General features: G+C 44.4%; 1 protein-coding gene across 1 annotated transcript in view; it reads right to left on the bottom strand.

Annotated features, from left to right (window-relative positions):
* MYO3A (myosin IIIA) overlaps window positions 1–27454 on the bottom strand; it is a 151793-nt gene that overhangs the window by 35676 nt on the left and 88663 nt on the right. Inside the window, exons 19-26 of the mRNA XM_075271731.1 lie at window positions 24997–25150; window positions 23893–23981; window positions 18848–18977; window positions 17622–17701; window positions 14972–15046; window positions 1319–1524; window positions 703–814; window positions 38–200 (exon numbers count right to left, since the gene is read on the bottom strand). Of these exons, the coding sequence (XP_075127832.1) occupies window positions 38–200; window positions 703–814; window positions 1319–1524; window positions 14972–15046; window positions 17622–17701; window positions 18848–18977; window positions 23893–23981; window positions 24997–25150 (1009 nt within the window). The remainder of the gene's footprint in view (window positions 1–37; window positions 201–702; window positions 815–1318; window positions 1525–14971; window positions 15047–17621; window positions 17702–18847; window positions 18978–23892; window positions 23982–24996; window positions 25151–27454) is intronic.

A 27454-nucleotide genomic window follows, 5' to 3' on the forward strand; every position in this document is an offset into this window, starting at 1 on the left:
TTCTATAATGATGTATAAAGAAGCTGGAAGATATTACCTGACTGTATTTTTACTGCGCTCTGCTCTCGTTTTTGCTTGAGTTTTTGGTATCTTTTGGCTCCCAACCATCCTTTGATACAGGCTTGAACAAACACAACCCTATTGACCATGCTCTTTATCATGCGGTCCAGCTGTTCTACATGGTAATATTTAAGGAAGACCTAAAAAATAGAAATGTGGAATTAGCGGAAGACTATATAAGAGTATCCATAAGTGTATCCACCTACTAACTAAAAGATGATGTTTTTGTCTCTACACATGGCGCGTGCGCTGCTTTAATCCACCTTAGTGTGGTTCGGGTAATCTGTGGGTCTCCTTGGCTTATGGGACAGATAGAAGCTGCACTCTCAATACTGATGCCAGTGCTTATGGGCCCCCAAGGCTCGTGGGCCTTGGGGTGACAGCACCCCCTCAAGTTACACCCCTGCATCATAGTATCATGATACTGGCACTCCATGTATGACCGCTGAGGCCCCGTCACATGTCCCACGAGGCCTGTGACGTCACAGAAGAGTCAGGAAGAGGACAGAAAAGGACTGAAGGCACCATGGATGCCATGAGACCTGAGATATTGGGTACAAACCAGTTGAGTTACCTGCCTAGTATTACATTACTTCTCAATCCAAAGACATAGAACTAAGTAGAGCCTGTAGTCATACACACCTTAGTTTTTCCTAAAACCCAGTGGTGTAAGTTCGCTTTCTCCAGTATAGACACGCAACATTCAGGACTGACTGGAGGATCTTCATTGGACTTAAAGCAAATCAGGTAATATCTTAAAAGACACAAAGATTATTATCATTTAGCGATTGGATGAATACACAGCATATAGAGACATGCTAGAACCACTAGGCACAAGATACAGGGATTCTGTCTCAGTTCCAGAAACCATGTGGTTTGTCAAAAGTAATCAAAAATTCTTGAAGAATCTCTTAAGTCAAGAATCAGGATTCTTTCTAGAGAAGTCATTACCCAGTGTATTCTAATACATAGACTAGATAATGGGTATGCAGAGTTATTGGGGGCCAGACATGTGTAACATAGTCTTCTCAGTAACAGCTGATATCTAATGTATATATCGTACACGTATCACGCAGATGGGTACGTCTAATGGCGAATGATGCCAGAAGAGATCGTAAGACGAGCGCACAATAATGTATTTTAAAAGTCACTTTTTCAAGAGTTGTCCATAAGTATTTTGTCTGCCGATCTAGCACATAAATATCCATAAGAAGATGGGAAATTCTCATGACAATTGGGTTCTGTACCTTGTTCTTACCTCTTTATAAAGTTGGCAAACAGAATACGGTGTGAGTATCCCAGCTGCCGAATTCTGGCTGTCTCCAAAATTCCAGTGTACCTGAGTTGCACCAATACTTTTTCCCGATCAAATTTACTTGGCAGGCGATCATTATTTGGTTTGATACAACGTACAAAGTGCGGCTGACCGGCCACCATTTTTGACAATAAGTCCATCAAGGAATACTGCGACAGAAAGGAGGAGTAAGAATATATATCTATGACCGATATATGAGTCCCTCCTTCACACCTATATTTAGAAATTCCCCCACCCCAAGCCCTCTGATCTGGTTTAAGGATATCGCCGACCTCATTGAGCTACACCGTTTCTGTGGCCCCATAGAAGTGAATGGGAGTTATGGGAACAGCACAGAACAGTGAGATACTCTACAGAAATAACTTATAAGATGCTCAGTTAAGGCTGGATATTTTTTTTCATAAAGTGTGTGCCATAAACGTCTTGTGATGGGACCACCACCTTAAAGGGGTCCTCTGTCTGCAGTCAGATGAATAAGTAATCAGTGGCGTAACTAGGAATGGCGGGGCTCCGTGGCGAACTTTTGACATGCCCCCCCCCCCCCCGACCGACACTGACGCCAAAGACCTCAACCGACTCCCTCCTACGCATTCCTGCGCGTTCTATTATGTCCCATAGTGGCCCCTGCACACATTATTATCCCCCATAGTGGCCCCTGCACACAGTATTATCCCCCATAGTGGCTCCTGCACACAGTATTATGTCCCATAGTGGCCCCTGCACACAGTATTATGCCCCATAGTGGCCCCTGCACACAGTATTATCCCCCATAGTGGCCCCTGCACACAGTATTATGCCCCATAGTGGCCCCTGCACACAGTATTATCCCCATAGTGGCCCCTTCACCCAGTATTATCCCCCATAGTCACATCTGCACACAGTATTATCCCCTATAGTGGCCCCTGCACACAGTATTATCCCTCATAGTGGCCCCTGCACACAGTATTATGCCCCATAGTGGCCCCTGCACACAGTATTATGCCCCATAGTGGCCCCTGCACACAGTATTATCCCCCATAGTGTCCCCTGCACACAGTATTATCCCTCATAGTGGCCCCTGCACACAGTATTATCCCCCATAGTGGCCCCTGCACACAGTATTATGCCCCATAGTGGCCCCTGCACACAGTATTATCCCCCATAGTGTCCCCTGCACACAGTATTATACCCCATAGTGGTCCCTGCACACAGTATTATGCCCCATAGTGGCCCCTGCACACAGTATTATGCCCCATAGTGGCCTCTGCACACAGTATTATGTCCCATAGTGGCCCCTGCACACAGTATTATCCCTCATAGTGGCCCCTGCACACAGTATTATCCCCCATAGTGGCCCCTGCACACAGTATTATGCCCCATAGTGGCCCCTGCACACAGTATTATACCCCATAATGGCCCCTGCACACAGTATTATCCCCCATAGTGTCTAGAGATGAGCGAACAGTGTTCTATCGAACTCATGTTCGATCGGATATTAGGCTGTTCGGCATGTTCGAATCGAATCGAACACCGCGTGGTAAAGTGCGCCATTACTCGATTCCCCTCCCACCTTCCCTGGCGCCTTTTTTGCTCCAATAACAGCGCAGGGTAGGTGGGACAGGAACTACGACACCGGTGACGTTGAAAAAAGTAGGCAAAACCCATTGGCTGCCGAAAACATGTGACCTCTAATTTAAAAGAACAGCGCCGCCCAGGTTCGCGTCATTCTGAGCTTGCAATTCACCGAGGACGGAGGTTTCCGTCCAGCTAGCTAGGGCTTAGATTCTGGGTAGGCAGGGACAGGCTAGGATAGGAAGGAGAAGACAACCAACAGCTCTTATAAGAGCTAAATTCCAGGGAGAAGCTTGTCAGTGTAACGTGGCACTGACGGGCTCAATCGCCGCAACCCAGCTTTCCCAGGATCCTGAATGGAATACACTGTCAGTGTATTCCCGTATACCCGATATATACCCCGATACCCGTTCCAACGGTGTGCCCCCCCACCTTCACCCCAGAAATACCCTGCAAGTCCCCTAGCAATAGAATTGGGGCTATATACACCCACAATTTTTACTACTGGTATACAGTGCCATTGTCTGACTGGGAATTCAAAGAATATATTGGGAATACAAATACCCTCATTTCTTGCTACTGCCATATAGTGCCAGTTTCTGACTGGTAATTCAAAGAATATATTGGGGTTACGTGCACCCACAATTTTTACTACTGGTATACAGTGCCATTGTCTGACTGGGAATTCAAAGAATATATTGGGAATACAAATACCCTCATTTCTTGCTACTGCCATATAGTGCCAGTTTCTGACTGGGAATTCAAAGAATATATTGGGGTTACGTGCACCCACAATTTTTACTACTGGTATACAGTGCCATTGTCTGACTGGGAATTCAAAGAATATATTGGGAATACAAATACCCTCATTTCTTGCTACTGCCATATAGTGCCAGTGTCTGACTGGTAATTCAAAGAATATATTGGGGTTACGTGCACCCACAATTTTTACTACTGGTATACAGTGCCATTGTCTGACTGGGAATTCAAAGAATATATTGGGGTTATAAATACCCTCATTTCTTGCTACTGCCATATAGTGCCAGTTTCTGACTGGTAATTCAAAGAATATATTGGGGTTACGTGCACCCACAATTTTTACTACTGGTATACAGTGCCATTGTCTGACTGGGAATTCAAAGAATATATTGGGGTTATAAATACCCTCATTTCTTGCTACTGCCATATAGTGCCAGTTTCTGACTGGTAATTCAAAGAATATATTGGGGTTACGTGCACCCACAATTTTTACTACTGGTATACAGTGCCATTGTTTGACTGGGAATTCAAAGAGTATATTGGGAATACAAATACCCTCATTTCTTGCTACTGCCATATAGTGCCAGTTTCTGACTGGTAATTCAAAGAATATATTGGGGTTACGTGCACCCACAATTTTTACTACTGGTATACAGTGCCATTGTTTGACTGGGAATTCAAAGAGTATATTGGGAATACAAATACCCTCATTTCTTGCTACTGCCATATAGTGCCAGTTTCTGACTGGGAATTCAAAGAATATATTGTGGTTACGTGCACCCACAATTTTTACTACTGGTATACAGTGCCATTGTCTGACTGGGAATTCAAAGAATATATTGGGGTTATAAATACCCTCATTTCTTGCTACTGCCATATAGTGCCAGTTTCTGACTGGTAATTCAAAGAATATATTGGGGTTACGTGCACCCACAATTTTTACTACTGGTATACAGTGCCATTGTCTGACTGGGAATTCAAAGAATATATTGGGGTTATAAATACCCTCATTTCTTGCTACTGCCATATAGTGCCAGTTTCTGACTGGTAATTCAAAGAATATATTGGGGTTACGTGCACCCGCAATTTTTACTACTGGTATACAGTGCCATTGTCTGACTGGGAATTCAAAGAATATATTGGGGTTATAAATACCCTCATTTCTTGCTACTGCCATATAGTGCCAGTTTCTGACTGGTAATTCAAAGAATATATTGGGGTTACGTGCACCCACAATTTTTACTACTGGTATACAGTGCCATTGTTTGACTGGGAATTCAAAGAGTATATTGGGAATACAAATACCCTCATTTCTTGCTACTGCCATATAGTGCCAGTTTCTGACTGGGAATTCAAAGAATATATTGGGGTTACGTGCACCCACAATTTTTACTACTGGTATACAGTGCCATTGTCTGACTGGGAATTCAAAGAATATATTGGGGTTATAAATACCCTCATTTCTTGCTACTGCCATATAGTGCCAGTTTCTGACTGGTAATTCAAAGAATATATTGGGGTTACGTGCACCCACAATTTTTACTACTGGTATACAGTGCCATTGTCTGACTGGGAATTCAAAGAGTATATTGGGAATACAAATACCCTCATTTCTTGCTACTGCCATATAGTGCCAGTTTCTGACTGGGAATTCAAAGAATATATTGGGGTTACGTGCACCCACAATTTTTACTACTGGTATACAGTGCCATTGTCTGACTGGGAATTCAAAGAATATATTGGGGTTATAAATACCCTCATTTCTTGCTACTGCCATATAGTGCCAGTTTCTGACTGGTAATTCAAAGAATATATTGGGGTTACGTGCACCCACAATTTTTACTACTGGTATACAGTGCCATTGTCTGACTGGGAATTCAAAGAATATATTGGGGTTATAAATACCCTCATTTCTTGCTACTGCCATATAGTGCCAGTTTCTGACTGGTAATTCAAAGAATATATTGGGGTTACGTGCACCCACAATTTTTACTACTGGTATACAGTGCCATTGTCTGACTGGGAATTCAAAGAATATATTGGGGTTATAAATACCCTCATTTCTTGCTACTGCCATATAGTGCCAGTTTCTGACTGGTAATTCAAAGAATATATTGGGGTTACGTGCACCCACAATTTTTACTACTGGTATACAGTGCCATTGTCTGACTGGGAATTCAAAGAATATATTGGGGTTATAAATACCCTCATTTCTTGCTACTGCCATATAGTGCCAGTTTCTGACTGGTAATTCAAAGAATATATTGGGGTTACGTGCACCCACAATTTTTACTACTGGTATACAGTGCCATTGTCTGACTGGGAATTCAAAGAGTATATTGGGAATACAAATACCCTCATTTCTTGCTACTGCCATATAGTGCCAGTTTCTGACTGGGAATTCAAAGAATATATTGGGGTTACGTGCACCCACAATTTTTACTACTGGTATACAGTGCCATTGTCTGACTGGGAATTCAAAGAATATATTGGGGTTATAAATACCCTCATTTCTTGCTACTGCCATATAGTGCCAGTTTCTGACTGGTAATTCAAAGAATATATTGGGGTTACGTGCACCCACAATTTTTACTACTGGTATACAGTGCCATTGTCTGACTGGGAATTCAAAGAGTATATTGGGAATACAAATACCCTCATTTCTTGCTACTGCCATATAGTGCCAGTTTCTGACTGGGAATTCAAAGAATATATTGGGGTTACGTGCACCCACAATTTTTACTACTGGTATACAGTGCCATTGTCTGACTGGGAATTCAAAGAATATATTGGGGTTATAAATACCCTCATTTCTTGCTACTGCCATATAGTGCCAGTTTCTGACTGGTAATTCAAAGAATATATTGGGGTTACGTGCACCCACAATTTTTACTACTGGTATACAGTGCCATTGTCTGACTGGGAATTCAAAGAGTATATTGGGAATACAAATACCCTCATTTCTTGCTACTGCCATATAGTGCCAGTGTCTGACTGGGAATTCAAAGAATATATTGGGGTTACGTGCACCCACAATTTTTACTACTGGTATACAGTGCCAATTTCTAACTAGGAATTCAAAATGCGCAAGGCTCCCGGAAAGGGACGTGGACGAGGCCGTGGGCGAGGTCGGGGGAATGGTTCTGGGGAGCAAGGTAGCAGTGAAGCCACAGGGCGTCCCGTGCCTACTCCTGTGGGGCAGCAAGCATTGCGCCACTCCACAGTTCCAGGGTTGCTTGCCACATTAACTAAACTGCAGGGTACAAACCTTAGTAGGCCCGAGAACCAGGAACAGGTCTTGCAATGGCTGTCAGAGAACGCTTACAGCACATTGTCCAGCAGCCAGTCAGACTCTGCCTCCTCTCCTCCTATTACCCAACAGTCTTGTCTTCCTTCCTCCCAAAATTCCGAAGCTTTACAGAACAATAACCCAAACTGTCCCTGCTCCCCAGAGCTGTTCTCCGCTCCTTTCATTGTCCCTCAACCTGCCTCTCCACGTCACGATTCCACGAACCTAACAGAGGAGCATCTGTGTCCAGATGCTCAAACACTAGAGTCTCCTCCATCTCCGTTCGATTTGGTGGTGGATGACCAGCAACCCACCCTCATCGACGATGATGTGACGCAGTTGCCGTCAGGGCATCCAGTTGACCGGCGCATTGTGCGGGAGGAGGAGATGAGACAGGAGTTGGAAGAGGAAGTGGTGGATGATGAGGACACTGACCCGACCTGGACAGGGGGGATGTCAAGCGGGGAAAGTAGTGTGGATGTTGAGGCAGGTGCAGCACCAAAAAGGGTAGCTAGAGGCAGAGGCAGAGGTCAGCAGCTTAGGCGAAGCCAGGCCACACCCGGAATCTCCCAAGATGTTCCAGTTCGTACCCAGCCCCGAAAAACTCCCACCTCGAGGGCACGTTTCTCGAAGGTGTGGAGTTTTTTCAAGGAATGCGCCGAGGACAGATATAGTGTTGTCTGCACAATTTGCCTCTCGAAATTGATTAGGGGCTCTGAGAAGAGCAACCTGTCCACCACTTCAATGCGCCGTCATTTGGAATCCAAGCACTGGAATCAGTGGCAGGCAGCAACGGCAGGACAAAGGCCGCCTGCCGTTCACGCCACTGCCACTGCCTCTGCCACTGCCTCTGCCTCTGCCACTGCCACTGCTGACTGTGCTGGCGATGCACTCCAGAGGACGAGCCAGGACACCACTTCATCTGCCTCCGCCACTTTGTTGACTTCTACCTCATCCTCCCCTGGTCCTGTCTTATCTCCTTCTCCTGCACCATCAAAGGCACCATCAGGCGTTTCTTTACAACAACCCACCATCTCTCAGACATTGGAGCGGCGGCAGAAATACACTGCTAACCACCCACACGCGCAAGCCTTGAACGCCAACATCGCTAAACTGCTGGCCCAGGAGATGTTGGCGTTCCGGCTTGTTGAAACTCCCGCCTTCCTGGACCTGATGGCAACTGCGGCACCTCGCTATGCCGTCCCTAGCCGTCACTACTTCTCCCGGTGTGCCGTCCCCGCCTTGCACCAGCACGTGTCACTCAACATCAGGCGGGCCCTTAGTTCCGCGCTTTGCACAAAGGTCCACTTGACCACCGACGCGTGGACAAGTGCATGCGGACAGGGACGCTACATTTCACTGACGGCACACTGGGTGAATGTAGTTGAGGCTGGGACTGCTTCCCAAACTGGCCCGGTGTACCTCGTCTCCCCGCCTAACATTCCTGGCAGGGACACGAGAAGAACACCCCCCTCCTCCTCCTCCTCTACCGCCTCCTCCTCCGCCACCGCCTCCTCCTCCGCCACCGCCTCCTCCTCCGCTGTTAGATTGACCCCAGCTACGAGTTGGAAACGTTGCAGCACTGGCGTTGGTAGACGTCAGCAGGCTGTGCTGAAGCTGATCAGCTTGGGGGACAGACAGCACACTGCCTCCGAGGTGAGGGATGCCCTCCTCGATGAGACGGCAATATGGTTTGAGCCGCTGCACCTGGGCCCAGGCATGGTCGTTTGTGATAACGGCCGGAACCTGGTAGCAGCTCTGGAGCTTGCCGGACTCCAACATGTTCCATGCCTGGCCCACGTCTTCAACCTAGTGGTGCAACGTTTCCTAAAGAGCTACCCCAATGTTCCAGAGCTACTGGTGAAAGTGCGGCGCATGTGCGCCCACTTTCGCAAGTCGACAGTAGCCGCTGCTAGCTTAAAATCTCTCCAGCAACGCCTGCATGTGCCACAACACCGGCTTTTGTGCGACGTCCCCACACGCTGGAACTCAACGTTTCAGATGTTGAATAGAGTGGTTGAGCAGCAGAGACCTTTGATGGAATACCAGCTACAAAACCCTAGGGTGCCACAAAGTCAGCTGCCTCAGTTTCACATCCATGAGTGGCCATGGATGAGAGACCTTTGTGACATCCTACGGGTCTTTGAGGAGTCCACAAGGAGGGTGAGCTCTGAGGATGCGATGGTGAGCCTTACAATCCCGCTCTTGTGTGTTCTGAGAGAATCCCTGATTGACATCAGGGATAACTCAGATCACACAGAGGAGTTAGGGATAGCATCCGATCCGTCACAGCTGGAGAGTAGGTCCACACATCTGTCCGCTTCACTGCGTTTAATGGAGGAGGAGGAGGAGGAAGAAGAGTTGTCCGATGATGTGATGGTGATACAGGAGGCTTCCGGGCAACTTCGAATCGTCCCATTGTTGTAGCGCGGATGGGTAGACATGGAGGATGAGGAGGAAATGGAGATTGAACTTTCCGGTGGGGCCAGAGGAGTCATGCCAACTAACACTGTGGCAGACATGGCTGAGTTCATGTTGGGGTGTTTTACAACCGACAAGCGTATTGTCAAAATCATGGAGGACAACCAGTACTGGATCTTTGCTATCCTTGACCCCCGGTATAAAAACAACATCTCGTCTTTTATTCCGGTAGAGGGGAGGGCCAATCGCATCAATGCTTGCCACAGGCAATTGGTGCAGAATATGATGGAGATGTTTCCAGCATGTGACGTTGGCGGCAGGGAGGGCAGTTCCTCCAGTAGGCAACCAAGTTCTCACCGGTCCACACAAACGAGGGGCACACTGTCTAAGGTCTGGGACACCTTGATGGCACCCCCTCGCCAAAGTGCCGCCACGGAGGGTCCTAGTGTCACCAGGCGTGAGAAGTATAGGCGCATGTTGCGGGAATACCTTTCCGACCACAGCCCTGTCCTCTCCGACCCCTCTGCGCCCTACACGTATTGGGTGTCGAAGTTGGACCTGTGGCTTGAACTTGCCCTATATGCCTTGGAGGTGCTGTCCTGTCCTGCCGCCAGCGTCCTATCTGAGAGGGTGTTCAGTGCAGCCGGTGGCATCATCACTGACAAGCGCACCCGTCTGTCAGCTGAGAGTGCCGACCGGCTCACTTTGATAAAAATGAACCACCACTGGATAGAGCCTTCATTTTTGTGCCCACCTGTGTAAAGCACCCCAACATGAAACTCCATGTCTGTACTCAACCTCTCCAATTCCTCCGCATCCTCATACTCATCCACCATAAGCGTTGCACAATTCTGCTAATACTAGGCTCCCTCCAACATGATTTCCCCCAACTCTGCTGGTTAGAGGCTCCCTCCACCCTGATTTCCACCAACTCTGCTGGTTAGAGGCTCCCTCCACCCTGCTTTCCCACAACTCTGCTGGTTAGAGGCTCCTTCCACCATGAATTTGCCCAAACTGGGCTGTTTAGAGGCTCCCTCCACCATGAATTGGTCCAAACTGGGCTGGTTAGAGGCTCCCTCCACCATTAATTGGTCCAAACTGGGCTGGTTAGAGGCTCCCTCCACCATGAATTTGCCCAAACTGGGCTGTTTAGAGGCTCCCTCCACCATGAATTGGTCCAAACTGGGTTTTTTAGAGGCTCCCTCCACCATGAATTGGTCCAAACTGGGCTGGTTAGAGGCTCCCTCCACCATGAATTGGTCCAAACTGGGGTGGTTAGAGGCTCCCTCCACCATTAATTGGTCCAAACTGGGCTGGTTAGAGGCTCCCTCCACCATTAATTGGTCCAAACTGGGCTGGTTAGAGGCTCCCTCCACCATGAATTTGCCCAAACTGGGCTGTTTAGAGGCTCCCTCCACCATGAATTGGTCCAAACTGGGTTTTTTAGAGGCTCCCTCCACCATGAATTGGTCCAAACTGGGCTGGTTAGAGGCTCTCTCCACCATGAATTGGTCCAAACTGGGGTGGTTAGAGGCTCCCTCCACCATGAATTGGTCCAAACTGGGTTTTTTAGAGGCTCCCTCCACCATGAATTTGCCCAAACTGGGCTGTTTAGAGGCTCCCTCCACCATGAATTGGTCCAAACTGGGCTGGTTAGAGGCTCCCTCCACCATGAATTTCCCAAAACTTGGCTGTTTAGAGGCTCCCTCCACCATTAATTGGTCCAAACTGGGCTGGTTAGAGGCTCCCTCCACCATGAATTGGTCCAAACTGGGGTTTTTAGAGGCTCCCTCCACCATGAATTGGTCCAAACTTGGCTGTTTAGAGGCTCCCTCCACCATGAATTGGTCCAAACTGGGGTGGTTAGAGGCTCCCTCCACCATTAATTGGTCCAAACTGGGCTGGTTGGAGGCTCCCTCCACCATTAATTGGTCCAAACTGGGCTGGTTAGAGGCTCCCTCCACCATGAATTTGCCCAAACTGGGCTGTTTAGAGGCTCCCTCCACCATGAATTTGCCCAAACTGGGCTGGTTAGAGGCTCCCTCCACCATGAATTGGTCCAAACGGGTTTTTAGAGGCTCCCTTCACCATGAATTGGTCCAAACTTGGCTGTTTAGAGGCTCCCTCCACCATGAATTGGTCCAAACTGGGTTTTTTAGAGGCTCCCTCCACCATGAATTTGCCCAAACTGGGCTGTTTAGAGGCTCCCTCCACCATGAATTTGCCCAAACTGGGCTGGTTAGAGGCTCCCTCCACCATGAATTGGTCCAAACTGGGGTTTTTAGAGGCTCCCTCCACCATGAATTGGTCCAAACTTGGCTGTTTAGAGGCTCCCTCCACCATGAATTGGTCCAAACTGGGGTGGTTAGAGGCTCCCTCCACCATTAATTGGTCCAAACTGGGCTGGTTAGAGGCTCCCTCCACCATTAATTGGTCCAAACTGGGCTGGTTAGAGGCTCCCTCCACCATGAATTGGTCCAAACTGGGTTTTTTAGAGGCTCCCTCCACCATGAATTTGCCCAAACTGGGCTGTTTAGAGGCTCCCTCCACCATGAATTGGTCCAAACTGGGCTGGTTAGAGGCTCCCTCCACCATGAATTTCCCAAAACTTGGCTGTTTAGAGGCTCCCTCCACCATTAATTGGTCCAAACTGGGCTGGTTAGAGGCTCCCTCCACCATGAATTGGTCCAAACTGGGGTTTTTAGAGGCTCCCTCCACCATGAATTGGTCCAAACTTGGCTGTTTAGAGGCTCCCTCCACCATGAATTGGTCCAAACTGGGGTGGTTAGAGGCTCCCTCCACCATTAATTGGTCCAAACTGGGCTGGTTAGAGGCTCCCTCCACCATTAATTGGTCCAAACTGGGCTGGTTAGAGGCTCCCTCCACCATGAATTTGCCCAAACTGGGCTGTTTAGAGGCTCCCTCCACCATGAATTTGCCCAAACTGGGCTGGTTAGAGGCTCCCTCCACCATGAATTGGTCCAAACGGGTTTTTAGAGGCTCCCTTCACCATGAATTGGTCCAAACTTGGCTGTTTAGAGGCTCCCTCCACCATGAATTGGTCCAAACTGGGGTGGTTAGAGGCTCCCTCCACCATTAATTGGTCCAAACTGGGCTGGTTAGAGGCTCCCTCCACCATTAATTGGTCCAAACTGGGCTGGTTAGAGGCTCCCTCCACCATGAATTGGTCCAAACTTGGCTGTTTAGAGGCTCCCTCCACCATTAATTGGTCCAAACTGGGCTGGTTAGAGGCTCCCTCCACCATGAATTGGTCCAAACTGGGTTTTTTAGAGGCTCCCTCCACCATGAATTTGCCCAAACTGGGCTGTTTAGAGGCTCCCTCCACCATGAATTGGTCCAAACTGGGTTTTTTAGAGGCTCCCTCCACCATGAATTGGTCCAAACTGGGCTGGTTAGAGGCTCCCTCCACCATGAATTGGTCCAAACTGGGGTGGTTAGAGGCTCCCTCCACCATTAATTGGTCCAAACTGGGCTGGTTAGAGGCTCCCTCCACCATTAATTGGTCCAAACTGGGCTGGTTAGAGGCTCCCTCCACCATTAATTGGTCCAAACTGGGCTGGTTAGAGGCTCCCTCCACCATGAATTTGCCCAAACTGGGCTGTTTAGAGGCTCCCTCCACCATGAATTTGCCCAAACTGGGCTGGTTAGAGGCTCCCTCCACCATGAATTGGTCCAAACTGGGGTTTTTAGAGGCTCCCTCCACCATGAATTGGTCCAAACTTGGCTGTTTAGAGGCTCCCTCCACCATTAATTGGTCCAAACTGGGCTGGTTAGAGGCTCCCTCCACCATGAATTGGTCCAAACTGGGTTTTTTAGAGGCTCCCTCCACCATGAATTTGCCCAAACTGGGCTGTTTAGAGGCTCCCTCCACCATGAATTGGTCCAAACTGGGGTGGTTAGAGGCTCCCTCCACCATTAATTGGTCCAAACTGGGCTGGTTAGAGGCTCCCTCCACCATTAATTGGTCCAAACTGGGCTGGTTAGAGGCTCCCTCCACCATGAATTTGCCCAAACTGGGCTGGTTAGAGGCTCCCTCCACCATGAATTGGTCCAAACTGGGTTTTTTAGAGGCTCCCTCCACCATGAATTTGCCCAAACTGGGCTGGTTAGAGGCTCCCTCCACCATGAATTGGTCCAAACTGGGGTTTTTAGAGGCTCCCTCCACCATGAATTTGCCCAAACTCTGCTGGTTAGAGGCTCAATCCACCCTGATTTTCAAAACAAATGTTGGTGCCAACCTCAACTTACTACAAGGGCCAAATTCACTGCTGGTGACAAGCTCTCCTCACTGCAAGTGCCAAATACACATGTTTCAAGGTGTTTTCCTACTGTCAGAGAGGTGGTATTGAGTGTGTAAAGTGTGTAGTTGTTAGGCTGTGATGTTGGGGTAATAGAGGGTCTTTGGTGTGTTAGATGCCCCCAGACATGCTTCCCCTGCTGTCCCAGTGTCATTCCAGAGGTGTTGGCATCATTTCCTGGGGTGTCATAGTGGACTTGGTGACCCTCCAGACACGGATTTGGGTTTCCCCCTTAACGAGTATCTGTTCCCCATAGACTATAATGGGGTTCGAAACCCGTTCGAACACACGAACATTGAGCGGCTGTTCGAATCGAATTTCGAACCTCGAACATTTTAGTGTTCGCTCATCTCTAATAGTGTCCCCTGCACACAGTATTATGCCCCATAGTGGTCCCTGCACACAGTATTATGCCCCATAATGGCCCCTGCACACAGTATTATCCCCCATAGTGGCCTCTGCACACAGTATTATACCCCATAGTGGCCCCTGCACACAGTATTATCCCTCATAGTGGCCCCTGCACACAGTATTATCCCCCATAGTGGCCCCTGCACACAGTATTATGCCCCATAGTGGACACCCATAAACAATTATTATACTCTGGGGTCTTTTCAGACCCCAGAGTATAATAATCGGAGTCCTGGTGGAATAAAAACATAAAAAACTACTGTTTCTTACCTGTCCCCCTGCTCCTACACTGTCTTCTCAGCTGCTGTCCTTCTTCAATGACGCCGGACGTCACATGACCCGGGACGCAGGCCTGGTTCATGTGACGTCAGAGACAACAGAAAGGACGTCAGGAAGGAGGCCTGGCAGGATCGTGGAGAGGTAGGTAACAGTGTTTTTTATGTTTCTTACCTCTCCCGAACCGCCAATCATTATACTCGGGGGTCCGAAAAAACACAGAGTATAATGATAGCAGCGGTAGCGGCTGTCACCGGGCCCCCTAATGTCCCGGGCCCTGTAGCAGCTGCCTCTGTTTCTATGGTGGTAGTTACACCACTGTAAGTAATGGAAGTTGGTTCTACCATTTCATTTTCTATTGAAGGAATTAAAATACAGAAGAAAAAACTTTGCAAACAAAGCCTCCTATCCATTGGCGCTATCGACTCGTAGACAAACAACATGTATTCATTTGTTGACTGTTACCGTGGAAACATAGTTCTGTATATTTTGATTAAAACTATTTTCAAAGTTACTTTGTTGCAAAGTTGGGCTTAATCTTTTAAGTAAAGTCTATTTGTGAAACCTTACCCTAAAATACGATGCCACTGTTTGTGTCTTCATGTTGGTTGACTCTCGAGGATGCCGGGCATCTCCAAAATCACCCTGTTGATGCAAAAAAAATCACAGAATTAATTGTATTGTGAAGGAAAGTCTCTATAAATGGCAGTAAGGTCTTCAGATTTATACTGTATATTTTTCATCATCATGGCATCGGCATCATTGACCGAGATGAGGGTGACAAGTGAAGGAAGGCCCTTTACTACATAAAGTAAAATTCCACTATTCTGGCAAACAAGAACATTTGCCACGGATCCGCAGAAGGATGGGAGACGGCTTATCAATGGGGTCTCCTGGGTGGAACCATCCTCAATGACACACTGATAGCATATAATAAGTATGGGTAGTATATAGTAGCACTGCAGTATATTGTAAAGGTCATCCAAGATGTGTAAATCACCTGCTTGATATTGTCTAAGTCCGCCAATATTGGCACAATTGAGTTGGCCCACCAGGGTGTAGACTCCACAAGAACTCTGAAGGTGTCCTTCATAAATCTTTACAGACACCATAGCTCCTTTTGTTGGACCAGACCACACAAGCTAGCATTCACTCCATAGTTCCTCAATAAGCCATGAGCCTCAATAGCTGATCGTCCTTACTTTTTAAATTTTAGGTAGACACTAACCATCGCATAACAGGAACACCCCACATAAAATACTGTCTCGGAGATTCTCTAAACCAGTCGTCTAGACATAACAACTTATCCCTTGTCAAAGTCACTCAAATATGTACGCTTGCCCTAGTTTCTTTCTTCCTACACAACCACTTCAAGAAATGACTGTTTACTTGATATCTAATTTATCCCATCCCAACGTCCCTCAGTGGCCCCCATAGTCATGCACTTTATTGGTATGTGTAGCATGTCTGATGACGACACATTGCACCCGGAAGTGAAGCGGGCGAAACTAAGCAGCAGATAGTGAAGCCCATTGATGAAAAAACCGCCCCTAAAGCTCTTTTCCGCTCATTTGCATAGGAATAAAAGGACATTTTTTACAAGAATGGAGCAAAAGTCCTGAATAAGAAATAGATAATTGTAAACTGTGCTGTCAGCCTTACAAGGTGCTGTGATTAGTTTATATCTCAATTTTGTGATGATAGATTTCCTTTAAGGAAGAATTATACAGTACATACAGTAGTGTTATACTGTGTATACTGTATATAGATAACACTTTTATCTCATACACTGTTACATATACATTTTGTTAACGTAATAAACGTGAGACTCATCTATGCTGTATACATATTTCTAACATGTCTGTTACTCTAGAAGCCAAGCTAACAGACAGGACACAGAAACAAGTTTACCTCACAGAAGTAACAAGTATTGTACAACATTAAGATTTCCAGCTTGACAGATGTAAGATAAATAATTCAAGATGTTGTTACATGACAATATAATATTATAAAAAAAGAGTTTAAAGTAGCACTCTGACAAAACACTATTTCACATCAATGGGTCCTCATCTGGTTGTCTATCACTCTCTGCACTGTCTTTTATATTTAGAGTATTCATATTCCTGCAGTTCAGCCTCTGATATGTTTCTGATCACATACTGTGTTTTATTTTTTTTATTCTGTGCTCTGCTATCAAACCCATGATGCCTTAGCACAGCATCACTGAGCAGCTAGAGACTGTACCATCTCTGCCTCTAAAGGAAACAAAGTAAGAAGCACAACTTAAATCGACTTAAAACATATTGTAGAACACTGTCAGGGCTCCTAGGAACCTATCTATAAAACATAGTGTAGAACACTGTCAGGGCTCCTAGGAACCTATCTATAAAACATAGTGTATAACACTGTCAGGGCTCCTAGGAATCTATCTATAATACATAGCGTATAACACTGTCAGGGCTCCTAGGAACCTATCTATAAAACATAGTGTAGAACACTGTCAGGGCTCCTAGGAACCTATCTATAAAACATAGTGTAGAACACTGTCAGAGCTCCTAGGAACCTATCTATAAAACATAGTGTATAACACTGTCAGGGCTCCTAGGAACCTATCTATAAAACATAGTGTATAACACTGTCAGGGCTCCTAGGAACCTATCTATAAAACATAGTGTAGAACACTGTCAGGGCTCCTAGGAACCTATCTATAAAACATAGTGTAGAACACTGTCAGAGCTCCTAGGAACCTATCTATAAAACATAGTGTATAACACTGTCAGGGCTTCTAGGAACCTATCTATAAAACATAGTGTATAACACTGTCAGGACTCCTAGGAACCTATCTATAAAACATAGTGTATGACACTGTCAGGACTTCTAGGGACCTATCTATAAAACATAGTGTATAACACTGTCAGGGCTCCTAGGAACCTATCTATAAAACATAGTGTATAACACTGTCAGGGCTCCTAGGAACCTATCTATAAAACATAGTGTATAACACTGTCAGTGATCCTAGGAACCTATCTATAAAACATAGTGTAGAACACTGTCAGGACTCCTAGGAACCTATCTATAATACATAGTGTAGAATATTGTCAGGGCTCCTAGGAACCTATCTATCCAATTTCTAGCTCTGACAGGAACCCCAAGGCCCTGTCCCAACCCCCAGACTTGACGGAACCTGAAATTATTGTGAAATGTTTGGACTTTCATTTACCTTGTTATGACTGGATGTTTTCTGTGTTGCCCATGACTGTGAATTTATTCTTGCTTTTGTTTTAGTATGAGCAAGATTACCTGGATAAACAAAAAGGTATGACTTTGAGATTTGTTTAAAGAAAAACTTTATGTAAAACTGATACAACTATGTTACACCTAGTGCAGGGCCTCAGTGATAGTGTATGTCACAGATATATAAAGTTATGTATTCCTGCTCAGGACCTGCACTAGACATAACAAAGTCTATAAACTTATATGTCCAATATAAAATGATAAAATCTCAAGAGCTTTTAATGATCCACTTTCATTAAAATAATTGTAGAGTTAAGGAAATCAGACATGTTACATCCTCTTCATCACTGTCATGTAATAGGCTGCAGGAAAACTGAATGGCACAAGGGCATCCCTGCTGTTCCCAGTAGGACAAACTATCCAGTGCCGCCTTCATTTTGTCCCCTCCTCCGCTCTTTTTCCTAGTCCCGTCTTGTCTTCTTCAAAAAGCGCTGAATGTGCATGTGCGTCGCCATTTTCCTGTGGCCAAATAGGAGAGGCCACAGGAAAATGGCTGACAGACATATGCAGTGGGCGCAGTCAGCCATTCTCTTGTGGCCGAACAGGAAAGAAGAGGAGGAGGTGGAGAACAAGAAAAAGGTGGCCCTGGAAAATTTTCTTGCAGCACTGGGGTGCATATGGATGAAAACCAGGACATCTAAGGAACGGCAGCGCGGAGAAGACATCTGAAGATAGCCTTTCTTAAGACTATTCCTATGTGGGTTTAGCCTAATGATAGAATCCCTTTAAACTCCACCCTTTTAATTATGACTTCCCCTTTAGTTTGTCTCCAGCTGAAGATGGAGCAGATCAAGAGATTTACCCCAGAGGTTCTACAAGACTGGATCATGCATTAAAAGGTCTTCAAGTCCAACTTTTTTGCCTGGCAAAGTCACAAAGGAAACAAAAGATACCCAACACATTCCATTATAGTCAATGGGGTCCCTTGCCCATCATTAGAGAGATCTGTTAATCTTCAATTGTAGGATCAGAAGAACAGACAAAAGCAATGCAGATGTGAACCAACCCATAGTAGACAATCAGCTAAAAATCAAAAAGTTTAGCCAAAAATTGTCATCTATGTCCCCTGCAAAATTTCGTCTCAGTTTTATTGTTCATTTTAAAATTTCCTTTTTCTATATATTAAAATCCCCCCCCAGGAAACGTATTTACCTGTTTTTGTTAGTGGATTAGTGACCAATATCTGAATGAGATTATTTTCAGACGACCGTAGGAGAAGCACAATGTCAGCCGGCAATGTGTCTCGGTTCTTTTCAAGGAAACCAGCTGCATTGTAGAGAACCTGAAGATAAAGCACATTGGTAAAACAACTGAGTCAAGTGTTTCAATGTGACCAAAGATATTTCAATTCCTCAAGCAATTTGTTGCGGCCGCGGAGAGTTATTCAGGGAACGCGAGACTTCATTATCAGCTTTCTCTCTGTCTGATTTATGTCTGAAAATGTAGTTAATGCAAAAGTGTTTGACATAGAATAAAATATATAATGACAGGTATATCCTCCACCATGACCACAAGACTCCACCGCTGAGTTTATGATGGAATCCCATCAGGTAGTTCTCGAAATGTCAATATTAGCCGTCATTAGGAATCATAGAGTACTTAAGATTTCACTTAGAGGGTACTTGTCGCCTCTCCTGACAGGTCTGGTAATATATAATTGAACTCACCAGGACCTAATTCTGGAACATCTTTTCATGGTGGCCTTCCTCTGCTATTCCTTCTAGAAATGTATGACTACATTGACATCTGAGTGTTGCAGTTTGGGGGGTGTCCTTGAACTCTGTATAGAGCTGAGCAGATTGGATTGAGCCAGACTTAAAGGGGTATTCCCACATTGCATACTCACCAGTCTTCAGTGCTGTAAAATCTTCTTTCTTCCTTGTTTCTTGCGTCATTTGGTGGGTGGGGTTTCACATGCAACCTGCCGTTTAGCTCCGGCTCCAATTCAGCGTGTAGCTCCACCCACCGCATAGTGTGATCCTATGGGGTGGATGAAGGGCCTGTGATGTCATCAAATGTCCTCAATATTGGACTATGAAGTACAGGCAGGAGCAACTCCATTCTGTGTTACATACAGAGACTGCTTGTCTCTGCCATAATGAACACAATTGAATTAGCTAGCCTGATAACTGGGAGAACAGAAGATGAGTTCAGAAATGCAAGTAGCTCCTCTCCCCTATCTGAGAGCAGGAAGCTAGGTCATGTGGTGTAGACACAGGAATAGCTGGATACACAGGCTCACTCCCTGCACTTAGCCCCTCCTCCCTCCCCCTGAGAGCAGCAGATACATCACTTGACTTTTGAGCAGATAAGTCAAGGGCTGTGTCAAAAATGAATTGAATAAAGTAAGATAGTGGACAAACAAAGCAGTTTTGCTGAAGCAGTGTATTTAGGAAAAGTCTTACATCCACATTATCAAGCAGTATAGATAGGATCCTTGTGATGGGACAACCCCTTTAACTAGGGGTCTCTTCAGAATTTAGAGTATCATAAGTGGAGGCCAAGATGCAACATAATAAACATAATAAATGTAATACTCACCTTGCCTCATCTTTCCTAACTTCCCTTGAAGTCCTCTCCAGTTATCTGATATCACGAGTCACCAGGGGATCACAGACGTCTGTGCTTGAGCCTCAGTTGTCACAACTAGCGATGTGTGAACTGACTCATTCAACCTAAATATTCCACAGAGTGGAAGACATGTGGAGACCCAGGCGAAGTAAAAAGAAAAAAACATTAATAGCTAACTTCCTTTACCACTTTTGGACCTCTTTGTGGAGTCCGGAGCTCTCCTGGTGACGGTATGATCCCGGGGTCATTGCTCAGTCCTGTGATTTGGCCTCAGAGGTTACATGCCGAGCATCATGATGTCATGATACTGTGTGCCCATGTCACCGCTGAGGCCCAATCACAGGCAATAGCAATGACCCGGGCATATGATGTCACCAAAGATGCCAAGAGAGAGCACTGGATACCACAAAGAGACCGAAAAGAAGCAAAGAGTATGTTTTTTTAAAAAAATTTTTACATCACCCCTGGTCCTCCACCTGTTATACTTTGAGATACTAAGAGATCCCATAGTATAATAATGTCTCTTTCACTGTTCTTGACAATGTTCTACATTATGTTTCATAGATAGGTTCATAGGAGCCATGACAGTGTCATACACTATGTTTTATGGATAATAATAATAATAAAAAAATACATATAAAGTTAGCCTGAAATGGCATCATATCATGTGGGGTAATGTGGGAGCCGGAACAGAGGAGGGTTACATTTTGGGGATTCTAATGACGGTACGGAAGGGTTTACATTAGGAATTGTGATAGGCCTGTCTGAAAAGATGTGTCTTTAGTTTGCGTTTGAAGCTGTAGAAGTTGGGAGTTAATCTGATTGTCCGGGGTAGAACATTCCAGAGAAGTGGTGCAGCTCGGGAGAAGTCTTGTATACCAGCGTGGGAGGTTCTGATAATACAGGATGTAAGTGTTAGGTCATTGAGTGAACTGAGAACACTGGTTGGGCGGTAGACAGAGATGAGGGAGGAAATGTATGGAGGGGTGGCATTATGGAGAGCCTTGTGGATGAGGGGGATAACTTTATATTTTATTCTATAATGAATAGGCAGCCAATGTAGCGACTGAACAGACCAGAGGCATCGCTGTAGCGTCTAGCCTGATAGATGAACATGGCCACTGCATTCAGAATAGATTGTAGAGGGGAGAGTTTAGTGAGGGGAAGACCAATTAGTAAGGAGTTACAGTAGTCAAGGCGAGAATGAATCAGAGAGACAATAAGTGTCTTTAGTGTATCTCTGGTGAGGAAAGGGCGTATTCTGGAGATGTTTTTGAGGTGGAGATGACATGAACATGCGAGTGATTCAATATGGGGAGTGAAGGAAAGGTCTGCGTCAAACATGACCCCGAGGCAGCGGGCCTGCTGTCTAGGAGTTATAGTAAGGCCTGAGACTGCAATGGATATATCAGGGACATATCTATTAGATGGTGGAAACAGCAGTAGTTCAGCCTTAGAGAGATTTAGTTTCAGATAGAGCGAAGACAAGATATTTGAGACAGTCGCTGGTGTTCTGTATTAGTGCAGGGGTGATGTCACAGGAAGATGTGTATAATTGGGTGTCATCAGCATAAAGATGGTACTGGAAGCCAAATCTAGTGATGGTTTGTCCAATGAGGGCTGTGTAGAGAGAAAAGAGCAGGGGGCCTAGGACCGAGCCAGATAGATAGCCCTGACAGTGTTCTACACTATGTTTTATAGATAGGTTCCTAGGAGTCCTGACAGTATTATACACTTTGTTTTATAGATAGGTTCCTAGTAGCCCTGACAGTGTTCTACACTATGTTTTATAGATAGGTTCCTAGGAGACCTGACAATGTTATACACTATGTTTTATAGATAGGTTCCTAGGAGCCCTGACAGTGTTATACAGTATTTTTATAGATAGGTTCCTAGGAGTCCTGACAGTGTTCTACACTATGTTTTATAGCCAATTTACGGAGTGGCTCGTACTGAACTTATTTGACCTAAAACAAATCTGGGACCTGAGCCATGTGAGCCCAAAAGAAACAAATTCTGAGAAGTTCATCCATCTCCAGTCACAACAATATCACTAAAATGTCATAATGTTGGCACACCCCATGTGACTGTTGAGGCTCAGTTAGAGATATCAGTCGTTCCCTGGGAGTGTGATGTCAGAAAAGACCCTTGAATATAAGAATAGCACTTTCTATTCATAATGAACTGGTGAAATTAATCTCAGAAGGTACATCCATCAATATACTCGTGGCTTTTATGACTCATTGTAGTGCTGATGTTCCACAATAAGCTGATGATAGGGTGATTTGCAGGTGGAGTTCCCAGTAACAAACCATACTCTGTGGGGGAACCGAGCAGCAAGTGTTCAATTGCTCTTCAGCACCTCCACTGGAGAAATGAAGTATTACACATTCCCATTACAGGCTACTTGTAAAGCAAGTACATGAAGGTCTTGATAAAATTGACCCTCTTTATTGACTCAGTATTCACTTGTAGGGTATTTGACAATAGCATTTAACCCCTTTAAGCTAAGATATATGGCAGTAATTGTGGGTAACTGCGCAGTAATTTTTCTTTAGCTATAATTTTATACATCATGTCTGGAAATGTACTCAATTCTTCTGACCTCTACAAAGAGTAGTGAATATAATGAGAAACTGGCAAAATGTAATTTAAATGGAAATACGAGGTTATAAGACGTGAAGGTAGAAAACAAAAGGAATGGAAATGAAGCTGAATAATTACGTGGAACAATATTACACTAAATAAGAACATCAGAAGTGAAAAAAGTAGAAATGGGGCGACGTACTGATATGACCAGACTTAACGGGTCTTCATTTTGGATAACCAATGCAATTTGTCATGGAACCAATATAATACAATATCACAACGTGACAACAAAAGCTTTGAAGCGATGTAATTCACAACGTCCCACCCTCCAAGAGCGGCTCTCATAGGAACAAATAGGATAGTTAGTATATCAATTTGTCTCATCTGGAGTCTGAGATGTGTTGGATATGTTGGACCATGTATTACTCCATGAATGTGTAGCTCTGAAGAACTGTATATACAAGAATGTTCTAATAGTGATAAGGTCAAAGCCGTGTTTATGACTAATTGACCAATAACTCTGGTAAACCGTCATCATCCAAATTAATTAGGCTGAGTGCCAGCAGTAAGGAAGTGACACCAGACACAATGTTGGTATTAGTTCCTCTCTCAACCAAGGAGGAAATACTGACGCACTTTTATTAAAACAATGTGGGGTTAAATAGTAGCAGAGAAAGGAAGTGATATCACAATAACGTAAGTTTCATATTCATTCCTGATCAGTATGATACATCTCAATCAAACAGAAAAAGTTTAAGCAGTGCCATATATAACCAGCTACTCCCGGTCCTGCATGGTAACCTTGGGGAGCTTCTTCTGGCAGCAAGCCAAGCTTTTGTTTTGCTTGCACCCATCTTGCATACAGGCGCCATCTTATCATATAACATTATACCAGTTTCAAGCATAAGCAACTATAGCTAGCATTCAGTTTTCAAGAATAACAATGTTTTTCATACATTACATGATTATAACCTTCACAATAGGAATACAAATAGTTTTACAAATTGCTACAACTTGTATCTTATATGACATTTTACCTTTCCTGCATAATGGTGAATTCCAAATGTCAGATCAACTCTCTTTGGCCTCCAAAAATACTTGGATTTTAAGTTGTCTTCAAATTTTTCTGTAAATGACATCAAATGCTTTGAGACAATGTTAACTGATATAAAGCAGCAGTATAGTGAAAACACTTTTTTCCATCCCCGCGCCCTCACCGGATTGTCTGTCACACTCTGAAATTCTTTTATGCATACTGCACTCATATCCCCACAGTTAGGCATCTCCTCTGCACTGATCTGACACCATCTTGATATTTACATTTCTCTCTCTCTACTTTATGCTATAGATTCTTTGATTCAGCACAGCATTACATGGACAGCTAGAGACTGTACCATTTCTGCCTGCTGGGGAGCAATATGATGATCATACTCTCTATAACAGTGACGATAGGGAACCTATGAAATTTGTATAAACCAAGTGGTAGTCACAGGTTTATTTTCAGGTCATTGACCTCATTTGTGTAGTTTGATTTACAAATTCACTACCCCTCCCTGTGAGCAGTTCAGCTAGTAGACATAACATCACAGCTGCATTTGATCTCCTTGCTGCTTGAAGCCACTCTTACTGACCTGATGTGAGTGTGAATATTACGTAGTGGGACTATGGTGGGACTATTAAATGTTTATCTTATCTTATAACTTGAGATATCACTTGTGTTATAAACTGAATTTCTTCATGCATTATTTTTTGGCACAGAACAGACCAAATACATCAGGGCCACACGGTGGCTCAGTGGTTAGCATTGCAGCCTTGCAGCGCTGGAGTCCTGGTGTTCGAATCCCACCAAGGGCAAAAAACCAACTACAAGGAGTTTGTATGTTCTCCCCGTGTCTGCATGGATTTCCATCCCATATTCCAAAAAAAGACATACTGATAAGGAAAAATGTACATTGTGAGCTCTGTGTGGGGCTCACAATCTACATTTAAAAAAAAAAAAGAAAAAGAACAGACCAAATACATCAAAGTTGCTTTGGGTTTAGAACATGTAAATCCACTAATTCCTCAAAGGTGAGCATTGAAAATTCTGAAGCCATGACTATCCCGCTATGTATAAACTATAACAATACTACAGTACATACCTACAAGTGTTTGATCAGTTGCCCGAGGAAATCTAATTTCCTCATCAAGAAGGGAAAGTAAACCCATTGGTTTTTGCAGGAACATATCCAATAGTGGCCTGTTATCTTCATACTCGATGACTCTGGCATCCACATCTTCATTTAAATATTCGTTCTTAAAAAAATTATATAAATATACATTTCATCATCTGATAGATGGAAATCTAGAATCCAGATATGGGAACATTTTCTTAGAAATAACATTGATGTCGACATGATATGATTTTCTCAGCACCACGGAGATTCCCTTTCTGCCACACCTATATATGCTCTACTGGACACTTGGTGACTTCCATCTCTAAAATCTTCCCAGCACTGGGACATTCCACCTATTTCTTCCTATCAAATCTTTGTTCAAAGGGAGTCTATCATCGCAATAGTCCAACTGCTACGATGTCATCATCTGGTTGGTTAAGTCTTGCATATGCACCATAAAATCTTGCAAGTGCATAGCCAGATAAGTCCAATATGGTCGTATGCACTTGACACTACAAGTGCATACTGCGCATGTGCAAGATTTAGCCGAGTAGATGATGACGTCACAGAAGTGGGACAATCATTTTCAACTGGTTATGGGGTGACATAAAGCTATAAAGGGGCGTACTTTTAACAGAGAAAACTGTGCTCGGGAATCTCTGGGAATGCCCCTGTGCTCTGAATACCTAATTTGCGTAATTAATACAATGTATTTTTCTATGCTTCCACGGGACTGTGAAACATAATGAAGGTGTGATATGTAAGCATGTCACAGCACCTACAGCACTATGGTGGCAGCTTGAAGGAGTTGAGGTAGGTGATAGACTCCCTTTAAGACTATGCAGTGTTATTGGTGCCATATGGTACTCTCTTGTTATATACCATGGCCGGTTGCAGATACGAATACTGATGCTACCATATACAGATACTACAGTCTAATCGCCATTCTAGAGACAGTCCTCCCTATGTAAGAATAATGAATTTTCATTTAAAGGGAACCTGACATTATGAAAATACAATCTAATCTGCAGGCAGCATGTTATAGAGCAGGAAGAGCTGAACAGATTGATATATAGGTTTGTGGGAAAAGATTCAGTAGAACCTGTAATATATTCATTTGTCTCTTTTTTGTTTCTATTACTCTGCATACAGTTATAGCTGTCAATCACTGATAGGACCACCCATTGGATGGTAGAGTAGGCGGTGCTATCTATCACTCCTCCTAATCATGGCAAGAACAGAGAAATACATAGAGAAATGACAGGTTCTACTAAATCTTACCCCACAAACCTATATATCAATCTGCTCAGCTCCTCTTGCTCTATAACATGCCGCCTTCAGATTGGACGGCATGTTCATGCCTTTAAATGTGGCAGTGAGACTGCATGCAACACTCCAAACATTCTGCATATTAATAAAAGATATAAACTAGGAAGTGAAATGATCAATTATTCTATCGATTACTAATACTGTAATACATGACAAGCAAGTACAAGTGCCATGCCACGAAGCAACGCCGAAGAGATTTCCATGTACACAGGGCACGTTCCTCTAAGTGACCTATTCCAAAGGTCACATCACTTACATATAGCTATATACATCAGAAATGCAAATGTACAAATTAGGATTTGCATTGTAAATGCTTTGCCTGTGCACATAGGAGTGCTGCAGCCAGGGCCTTGTCATCCTCATACTGTATATATGTGAGCTCGGAGCTTTCACACTACATTAGCTATGAAATTGTTCATAGCCTGGCTTTATGTAGCTCATTTGCAAGCTGTTGGTGCTTAGAACAATAGAATATGTTCCAATATAATTGCCATAGAGATATCCTGATTAATCCAACGAGGAAAGCGCTTTTCATTGGAAATGAATGGGTATGAACATAAATTAGACTATAAGGCTCTGTTCACATCTGTGATGTTACTAATGGAGGAATGAAGAATCCGTTTTGATCTTTGTGAATCTGCTACTTATCTATATTTCTATTACTTTTGGGTTAAAAGTGGTAAAAATTGATATCGATTAAGACCTGGCATTGTTTTCCGCTACATTTAACAGGGGGTACTTGTTGGGAAAGTTGGCGCTTACTGCAATGGAGAGATAAGACTAGGGCACATTGTGAATCCGCGTATATGTACATCGTCATACACCCTCTTGCAAGTTTGCTTGTCCCAATCACGATATGTTCAGGATAATTTTACAGGTAGTGGATATGCCAGGGTAAAACTATTGGCAGCATCATAAACGATATAGACATCTTATCCCTACAGGTTGTGGTTGTCACTTTGTAGCTGGGACTTAAAGGGGCTTTTGAGCAACACAAAGTTAACCTCTTATCAAAAAATTGCTTTGCACCCCAATTTTGTAAGGATCAGCAAGTCGGGCGTGGCACGTCACACCATTTAGTTCAATGTGACCGCAGGAGATAGCAGAGTGCCGT

This window comes from Leptodactylus fuscus, chromosome 4 (genome assembly GCF_031893055.1).
Source record: "Leptodactylus fuscus isolate aLepFus1 chromosome 4, aLepFus1.hap2, whole genome shotgun sequence".
In the NCBI taxonomy this organism is placed as follows: domain Eukaryota; kingdom Metazoa; phylum Chordata; class Amphibia; order Anura; family Leptodactylidae; genus Leptodactylus; species Leptodactylus fuscus.